General features: G+C 39.7%; 1 protein-coding gene across 3 annotated transcripts; it reads left to right on the top strand.

The window, feature by feature from the left end:
• Positions 1-5,326: 5,326 nt before the first annotated feature.
• On the top strand, positions 5,327-8,603 carry znf511 (zinc finger protein 511). 3 transcript variants are annotated; one of them, XM_020468591.2, is made up of 7 exons: positions 5,327-5,859; positions 6,433-6,506; positions 7,203-7,404; positions 7,525-7,658; positions 7,809-7,948; positions 8,038-8,090; positions 8,428-8,603. In XM_020468591.2, exons 1-7 carry the CDS (start codon positions 5,665-5,667, stop codon positions 8,434-8,436), a joined length of 807 nt encoding a protein of 268 aa, XP_020324180.1. In that variant the 5' UTR covers positions 5,327-5,664; the 3' UTR covers positions 8,437-8,603. The 3 variants fall into 3 exon arrangements, with proteins under 3 accessions (XP_020324180.1, XP_020324179.1, XP_031691781.1); XM_020468590.2 differs by having other exon boundaries at positions 7,809-8,090; positions 8,428-8,596; XM_031835921.1 differs by having other exon boundaries at positions 7,203-7,658; positions 7,809-8,090.
• Positions 8,604-10,088: the final 1,485 nt, after the last annotated feature.

Genomic DNA, 10,088 nt, shown 5'->3' with positions numbered 1-10,088 from the left:
AATAGGTACATCGAAAATCTCTTAAACTATTTTGTCATCTATATAGCACAGCTGTCAATTTTTGGGGTCCTTAAATTAAACTGGTATACTTTTTTATTTACCACAATTTTCTTTAACCAATTTTGGTCTTTAATACTGGCCCGATAGACAAGTTCCTTACTTTTCCCCTTCCACTTCCCTCTTCCATTTGTGCGGTAATGCTGCAATTAGTTGGTTGTAATTTTGGGTAGAGCAGACAATCCCATATATTTTTGTTAGCTGCATGTATGAGAACTCCACCAGTCCTATTTAATCATATAATTTACAAAGATATGTATATATTTTTTTATCAATTAGTATATTTGAGTAACCACAATATTTGTTATTATTTGTTCTGACTTTTCCAGTGGATTAAACTGAAATTGCAACCAACTTTCTATGGCTTGTTTTAAAAATAGTGATATTTTGTAATTATTTAATTTTCAAATAACTGAAAGTGAGAGGTTGTAACCTGAATAAAGGGGAAAATGCCATTCTTGAACATGGGGTGATACATTCTTACTAATTTACTAGAGAACCGGGTCGGATTTAAGAATAACTTTTGTATGACTGAGCCTTTAGTGAGAGGTTTATTGCTTTAATATTTAATCATTTCTGCCCTCGAATTCATATTCATTATGAAAAATAGGCCCTTCTAATTTTGTCTGGCTTGCCATTCCAAACAAAATGAAATATGTTTTGCTCATTTAATTAAAAAAAAAAAAAAATTAACTGGTCGCTAGGTGTAGGCAAGACCATAAGCAAATCGGTAAACTGGGAAGAGTTAATCAGGGTGATTTTTCCACAAATAGACAGGTATTTTTCTTTCCATGGTAGCAAGATCGTATCTATTTTTGCTTACTTTATATTAAAATGTATTGGAGTGAGATCATTTCTTTCTTTTTGGGATATGTATACCGAGTCTGTCCACCTCACCGTCAGACCATTTTATTGGTATACTACATGGTAATGTAAAAAGAAAAATGTGTGTGTGTGTGTTCCAAAACGTAATTATAATCCAGAGAGGTTAGAAAAGGTATTGAGAATCCACACAATTAGCTTCGGTTAGTAGAGGGAGGAGACTGAAATGAAAACATATGCTTAAAGTACTTCCTCGTTCAAAATATTGTTTGGTGAATCATGGATGACAAGTTCAGTAAATTATTTTTGGTAGCATTTCTATGTTGAAGATTTTTATATTCCATCCAGTCCACTTTATATGTATAGCACTTGATCTTTGTTGAATAAGTTCCTCCAATTATTTTTGTTTTTTCCCCAACTTGTTCTGAGCCTCAATGGTACAGTTTTATTGCTATCTATCTGTACTGTTAGTCCTTCCATTTCCTTTGTTAATATGGACTCTTTTAACCGAAATTGCTTTTGATTTAGAGATAAGTACTGAATTGCATGGCCTCTAAAGGCACATTTAAAAGTGTCCCATATAATAAGGGGTTCTGCTGTACCTACAGTTGAAGTACATACACTTAGGTTGGAGAGTCATTCAAACTCGTTTTTCAACCACGCCACAAATTTCTTGTTAACAAACTATAGTTTTGGCAAGTCGGTTAGGACATCTACTTTGTGCATGACACAAGTAATTTTTCCAACAAATGTTTACAGACAGATTATTTAATTTATAATTCACTGTATCACAATTCCAGTGGTTAGAAGTTTACATACACTAAGTTAACTGTGCCTTTAAACAGCTTGGAAAATTCCAGAAAATGATGTCATGGCTTTAGAAGCTTCTGATAGGCTAATTGACACCATTTGAGTAAATTGGAGGTGTAACTGTGGATGTATTTCAAGGCCTACCTTCAAACTCAGTGCCTCTTTGCTTGACATCATGGGAAAATCAAAAGAAATCAGCCAAGACCACAGAAAAAAAATGTAGACCTCCACAAGTGTGGTTCATTCTTGGGAGAAATTTCCAAACGGCTGAAGGTACCACGTTCATCTGTACAAACAATAGTACGCAAGTATAAACACCATGGGACCACGCAGCCGTCATACCGCTCAGGAAGGAGACTCATTCTGTCTCCTAGAGATGAATGTACTTTTGTGCGAAAAGTGCAAGACAATCCCAGAACTACAGCAAAGGACCTTGTGAAGATGCTGGAGGAAACAGGTACAAAAGTATCTATATCCACAGTAAAACGAGTGCTACATCGACATAACCTGAAAGGCCGCTCAACATGGAAGAAGCCACTGCTCCAAACCCTCTATAAAAAGCCAGACTATGGTTGGCAACTGCACATGGGGACAAAGATTGTACTTTTGGAGAAATGTCCTCTGGTCTGATGAAACAAAAATAGGACTGTTTGGCCATAATGACCATCGTTATGTTTGGAGGAAAACTGGGGAGCTCTGCAGAGAAGAATGGGAGAAACTCCCCAAATACAGGTGTGCCAAGCTTGTAGCGTCATACCAAAGAGGACTCGAGGCTGTAGTTGCTACCAAAGGTGCTTCAATAAAGTACTGAGTAAAGGGTCTGAATACTTATGTAAATGTGATATTTCAAAGTAGCATTTGAGTCCTGCCTCAAGCTTGACTGACACCACTGGTACAGAGATGGACACCATGGAATACTGCATAAATCCTGTCTTCAATCATTAATTTCGCTAAATGGATAGGCTATACTTTAGGTCTATTCAATAGTAGCTTTTTTGTATCGTAGGCTAATTGTCCAGTCAAAGTAGCCTATACTTATACAGAACATTTCCCTGACAATCAAGGCTAGGATACTGCATAAATAACAATGTGTGAAATTGCTGGGAAGTAATTTATCCGATGCCTCCCATCAAGCTATATGGCGAGCTGCTCTGCGCCCCTGCATTGTAAAGGCATAGTAGCCTACATATTTGGACAAATAAACGTTGTAAATCATAGCTTAATAGCATTGCCAACTTGGCTGTTGAACTGTGAGGCACTTTTCCCCGGGAATGTCACCTAAGGTGATGCAGTCCAGGAGAGACCGGACGGGTCAGGTCTTAAACACTAAAGCTGCGCATCTGAGAGTTTCAAAGGACACATCATCTCATAGGTCTGTTGAAAGAGCTACGTTTTTATATCATACCTAATTATTGATGTAAGTTGATAGGCTCATCAGAAATATCCAGATCCTGAAATTGACAACTAGAAACTGTTCACCATTGGTTATGACCACTGTGTAGATCATTGGTAATTGGCACAAATTTTACCAGACCCCGGCTTGCCTGCCCATGGTAAATAATACTTCTATAATTGAATATCGAATGACATTCATGTTTTCCTGTAAAATCTATTCATTGTTGTCTAAGCTCGTAGGCACTGAAGCTTGTGGTGATGAGTTGCATGTTATTGAGCCTATCCACAAGACTACAGGTTAAAGTGCTTAAGGTTGTGGAAGTGGCTGTCTCACTGACCTAGGCAAATTTGGACTGGTCACATGACCCACTACAAAAAGTTATGCTGTGGGTTATATGGCAGCAGGTAGCTGAGTGTTGGGCCAGTAAGCAAAAGGTCACTGGTTCAATTCCCAGAGCTGAATAGGTGAAAAATCTACTGATGTGCCCTTGAACAAGGTACTTTGCCCTAGTTGCTACTGTCTGCTAAATGACTAAAATGTAAATGGTGTATTATAACCCAAAAACCTCCACCAACTGGAAGGGGTTGAAAAAAAGAAAATCCATAGGTGATAGGGAAAACTAATTTAATCCATTCAAGTAAAAATTGTACAAAACCAACTCCCACTTCAAAACTCCATATCTCAGGCTCTAGGCCAGGGCCTGAGAGGGTGGTAATGGCTTGTGACAATACTCAATTTCAACACCTCCACTGAGAAGTCTTTCAGTCCCAGGAGCTGCATCCATAATGATATCTATTTTCTGGGACTTTCTCTCCACCTTGGCAGTGCCATTAATCACCATCGCTATAAAGGCCACAAAGCCACCTTCTTAACCTTTAAAATATCTGGGTCCTGCTGGTGAAAGGCATCCCCTGCAGTGAAGGCCTATTCACCATGGACTCTTCAGGAGCACCATTCGAACCCTCAACCCTTTTAACAGTTGCTGCATATGAAATTCTCTGGACAGCCCTGACTTTGGCCACCTCATTCTCTTTCACCTTTGTCGGGTATTCCAAAGACGTGGCTTCATGGTTCCCACCACAATTGCAACACGTCACATTTTCATCACTTTTAAAACATATGATCCTTTCCACAACTTGTACACCTTGGCTTCTCCCTTCTGCAAACACTTGAAACATGTCCAAAAGCTTTAGTGATCACACTGCATTGTTTTGGGGGTAAATGATCTGACTCTGCAGTTTATATACCCCAACTGCACTTGAGAAGGGAGCGACTCCACATCAAAAAACTAAAGAACAGATACTTTTCACTTTTTCTTAATTCACCACATGATTCACCTTATATGCATCAATCATTCCAGGAATATTTATTATCTCTGCAACATCGACTTCCCTCGAGACGCCAGATATTACCCCCCTTGAGTGGGCCCTGTTCTGAAGAGACGCACACGACATGTCAAACTTCTCAAATCGGGTGAGATGCAACACACGTTCCTTCTGATCCTCAGAAGTACAAAACATCTAAACAAGCCGGCCTCTCGTGACCCTCATAGCCTTCACTTTACCAAGGACTCTCCACCAGTTTGGATATCTCAAATGGATTCTTCAATTTTGGTAAGACGGGACATTCTCAGCATTGTACGCTACTTTGCTCCATTTCCCATTATTTTAGACAATATTACAATTCTCTTTGATTACACCGGTATTAGACTCAAGATCCACATCAGCGTCCGCTTCCGCAATCTTTTCCTTCTTCCAATATTTGTTCGCCACAACAATGACTGTCAATGATGACATCATTGGAATGAGAAACAAAAAAAACTTTAAAAAATCAATAGGCCTAAATAATCTTTACTTGTTTATTCGATTACATAATATGTAAGATAAAAATCATGAAGAACCCATTTACAATTTGTGTAGTTAGAAAGTCACAACTATTAATTTGCCAAAACGTGTGGTGCATGGGTTGAACCAGAACTTATAATTAAAAACAATATATTTGAATTATTATTATTCAGTTTCTCGTAATTTAATATTTCCTTTAATTTAAACAAAAACGAAATAGTTTGTTGTTTGACTTCAGATTCAAATCAAATAAACAAAGAACGATCGTTTTGTATCATGTCTAATATGAAATAATTAAAAAAGTACACGGACCTTTAAATATATCTTATGTCAATTTCTAACTGATAACGACGAACGTTTGTTGTAGACTAAGTAGGTAACGGTTGAACTGTCGCACGTTTTGAACGTCATGGCCGTTGTGACGCGTTCAAAACAACTGGGAACGAGGTACTCGTGAATCTCCGACTTCAGTGCGTTCAAAACAACTGGGAGCTCGGGAAAAACAACTCAGTCTGGGAAAAAATTTTTTGTACATCCAACTCCGAATTCCAACATGGGCCTCTTTCTTTTTATTTGAATTCCTATTTTACGAGTTCCCAGTTGTTGTGAACGCGGCAACTGTGCCTTGGCATTACACTGCCATGAGGTTCAAAACAACCCAATTTTGTCTTTATCAGTTCGTAATGTCCGAGAACTTGGTAGTGACATAAAATCCTCTTTCGCAAACTAGCTACAATGCTGCAGCCTGAATTGATACAGCTTTTGACAGCGAGTGATTTGGTTGATTTACGAATCGACGCAATTCCTAAATTGCAGGTGGGCTTTAGACCGGGGTGTTTCTTCAGTTCGTCGGGATCACAGGACGGGGAGGCGAAGTTAACGTTCATTCCACAACAAATACTGCTCAACAAGGACCACGAGTTGTTTGAGGTAATCTAGCTGCTGCTGCTAAATCTATAACTGCTGAAAAACTGAATGTAGACCATGTGTTCTGTGTTATTCACCAATGTTCTCTTTAGCATTTTGATGACCGCCGATAAGGAAATGCAACCAGGTCTTAAGAGCGTTTCATATTATTCTGTCCATTAACGTAGTATTGTATTCATTTGTGGATGCCCATCACTCATTATGTTACGAATTTTCAAAACGTTCAATATTTTAAGTATTTGCTAAACGTATGACATGTTCAGATTCTAGTTAGGTGGCTAGCTGGCTAACTTTAGCCAGGCTAAACTCTAAAATAGTTCAGGTTAAGGGAAGGGTAACAATCTGTCTTGTGTGACCATAGTAATTGTATTATATGCTATATAAGATGGGCTGTTCGGGGTAATAAAATGTATGTTTATAATAACTAAAACAAATAGTTTTTACAGTGTGGTAATACACCATCATTACCACCACAAGCAGTGTTATAGTCACATGCAGAGAAGCTACAGCAGTGTAACTGAAAATACTGACGTGTGTGTGTGTGTGTGTGTGTGTGTGTGTGTGTGTGTGTGTTAGGATGGGGACATACATAGACACCTGTACCTCCAGAACCTCTCTACCTGCCCAGCTTATGACTCACCTACAGCCAGGTAACAATATTATCATCACCATGGTGATCAACAACAGATTTTAAAGTATAACCCATTCACATGGTAATACAGTGGGGCATGGGAAAGAATGATGTATGTGGCATAATGTTACAAATAGCTGATGACTGTTAAAGAGCAGTATTTTCAGATCAGTTTAATTAGTCAGGTGATAGACTTGAGTCAGTTAAAAACAGTTTTAAGAAAGTCAAGAGGCACGGTCGAAGTAACAGCTTTAACACAGTGTTCTGGGTACATGCAGTCACATTCACAAATTCAAAATGCTAAGACAAGTCACATTCAAGATATGATGGCTTCCTCAGTCTTGATTTTTCAATGTCTTCCTGGCACAAAACATACATGTATTGTCAGTGTCTAGTTTCTGCTAAATGGCATTAGGCCTAATTGATAGAGCTTCTGCCTTCTCACATGGAACCAAAATAATATTTTGACTTTGACAACTACTTTTTATTTCTGTGCCATGGTGTCCAGAATACAGATCAGCAGTTTAAATTAGTTCAAGGTTAAATTGTGGAGGTAATCATGAGACTGTTCTGTGATATCTGGACAAACACTGACATGGTACTTCAGACAGTTTTTAGTTAGGTTACCAGATTTGGCATTGAAGTCATTAGAATTAACCTTCATGTTGACTTTTCTGTATTTCACCCCCCCCCCCCCCCTTTTTTTTTCTCTCAGGCAGTGTGAGTTCAGGTGTTATATATCTGGCTGTAGCCAGGTGTTCAGTACTGTGGAGGACTATGAGCATCACTATAACACGCTCCACAGACACGTGTGTTCTTCCTGCCAGAGGTCGCTGCCCTCCGCTCGCCTGCTCGACATCCACATCCAGGAGTGGCATGACTCGCTCTTCAGCATTCTGGCTGAAAGGCAGGACATGGTAGCTAACATACATGCACACAAACGCACGTGCACACACACTCACTATGTTGCTCACTCTGGCCTGGACTTGGACCAGTCTATGCACACTGTTTTTCACTCTCTCTCCCCTCGCCCAAAGTACCAGTGTCTAGTGGAGGGGTGTGGTTCGAAGTTCAGAACCAGAGATCAGAGGAAAGACCATATGATCAAGATCCATAAGTACCCCTCTGACTTCATGTTCGACAAGGTGAAGAGGATCAAGAATATCAAAATGTAAACACAAATTCAAGGGTTGGTCTCACTGTGTCCAACAGGTGGTGGAAATGTGTCAGAATGAGTCATCTCTCAGCATTCAGGACTGGGTCAAATCTGTGAATGAAGTATGTGTGTGTAGAGGATAAAACATTCCCCTCTTTCTTACAGAGCGAAGAAGAATATGCTGCAGAAAGGCACAAGTATGGAGGTGTCCATGAGTGTGAGTGAACCTGAGGGTGTGTGTGAGGTGTTGTCTGACCAACCAGAGGAAGAGGAATATATGGAGATAAATCACTCTCTCGAACCAGGTATCCTGGACCCTCCCAGTAACCCAATTAACACAGTAGAGCTGTCCACAGATCATGATACTGCCCCAATCCTCTCTGTCACCATCCAGCCCACCACAAACCAACAGAGACCACAGCACAACAGAGAGAGACATTCCTACAGGTCGGTATTCACTTCAAATCTCAAATGGCACACTATTTCCTACATGGTGCACAACATGATTCTAATGTATTTCCCTTAGACCTACAGTCGATGTGCAACGACCCTGAATGCATACATGAATATAGAATAATATATTTCAAGTGGGACTGGTGAACTGCAATGCCTTTACATAGTTAAAAAAATATAACAAAAATTGCAGACTATGCAAAATGAAGCCAAGTACCACGACAATGGGAGGGGTATAGCTGGATCTACACAAACGCTGTCGTGGGACTCGGTAGTGCACTTCTCAGGAACGGACTGTGTATGTTTAGTGGACTGTGTTCTGTTCCACCAGGGTTCCTAGGACGGTGTGTTTCGGCCAGGGTTCTGTCCAAGGGTTCAGAGGTCATGGCAGGAGGATTTAGAGAATCTTTAAAGGTGATGAGTCTCAGACAGGATGCGACCCTTGCATCGGTCTGGTCTGGCGTGTGTTTTAAAAATAATACAATAAATCATGTTTGTTTAACTCAAGGTGATGTGTCAAATGTTATAGCACTGGTAATACCCTAGCTAGCTCTACACCAATTTAAAATAAGCTACTAAAATCATTCCAATCCAGATTGAAAAGGTAAAAGCGATTACAGACCTGCCAACATACATGCATTTTGCGTACCAGCTACGCAATTCTCTGTCCATGTGTGCAGGTACGAGATCCAAGTTAAAAGTACGCAGAAATGAATACAGTCAGATTATTATTTTTTGAAATGTGTACCTTTTTGTAAAAACAAAATTAATAAAAAATAAATCCACTGAGTAAATCTAACATCACGATTCTCGAGCTGTAACACAGACATGTATGGAGTTTGTGTCAACGGACATGGAGATTAATACATCATTACTCGACGTAGCTACCCCGTGTCTGCCCCTCCTGTTTGTTGTGATGCCAGGTTTGCCGACTGTCAGCTGTACGTAAACACATGGACAAATCCCTTTTCGACTCTGTGTGTTGTGGAAAGGTAAACACTAATTGCTTCAAGCTAAAGTTAGCGAACATAAGATGGACATTCAGTGGGCTCTAAAGTGCCAGCAGTTCACTCACATTTGTTAGTGAAAGAAATTAAATGCAAATATGAAAAAGAACTGGTCGCATTTGTGTGAGTGTGATATACATTTAATTCTGTGTCCCATTAGTTGTATTTTCCACGTAACATTTTGAGGATCACGCAACCTGATAGACTAACTATGATCCACGTCACAAAAAGTATAATCAAAAATAAATGTAAACATCATGGCATTAAATGGGAGTCGGGAGTTTAGAAGACTGGGTGATGAAGAATGAATGCGTGTCCGGTGTTAGCTATAGAGGCAATGCTTCTAAAAATGCCTTTGCACTAGATTTGAGATCAATTTCAGTTTGTGGTCTGTGTCGATGCGATGTTTAATTTTCTTTTTTAATTATTTCTTTATTTTTCCCCAAAAATGATTTAGCTTTTAGTGTTGATTAGGAACCGTGTCTAAAAAGCCAATACTTGTGAGCTGGTGTTAGGGTTGCGTAAATTCGAATCTGGTATCAGGATAAATATAACAATGAGTCACCGATTTTATACTATGTATTTTTTATTAGCTAAGTAATAAATGGCAAATGCAACTTTCGTATATACGGGCCCACTGTAATACCACGCAGGACAGAACAGGGAACTGGCAAGATGTATGTAAACAGTATTCTATCACAGTAGAGACTGGGCGTGGTTTAAACTTGCTCAGCCTATTGCAGGCGCTCAGGCGGGTCCCCGCCTCTTGACGCTTCTGTTGATAGATGTAACTGTTGCTGTGAAGAACATCCATGCGCTCATGCTCCATACCGTTATCTCGCACCTGGCTCCTGTTTTCCGCGTGTTCTCGCAACACCCCATGCTACTCTGTATTTTTCCATCATGAGAAAGGCCCATGGCCCTGACACTTTTAACAATGTTTCAAGTCAGCTATGTTGCATAACACATACATACATCCACACAA

This window comes from Oncorhynchus kisutch, linkage group LG11 (genome assembly GCF_002021735.2).
Source record: "Oncorhynchus kisutch isolate 150728-3 linkage group LG11, Okis_V2, whole genome shotgun sequence".
NCBI classification, from domain to species: domain Eukaryota; kingdom Metazoa; phylum Chordata; class Actinopteri; order Salmoniformes; family Salmonidae; genus Oncorhynchus; species Oncorhynchus kisutch.
Note: the sequence above shows the minus strand (reverse complement) of the source record. Positions and strands in the feature narration are given on the sequence as shown.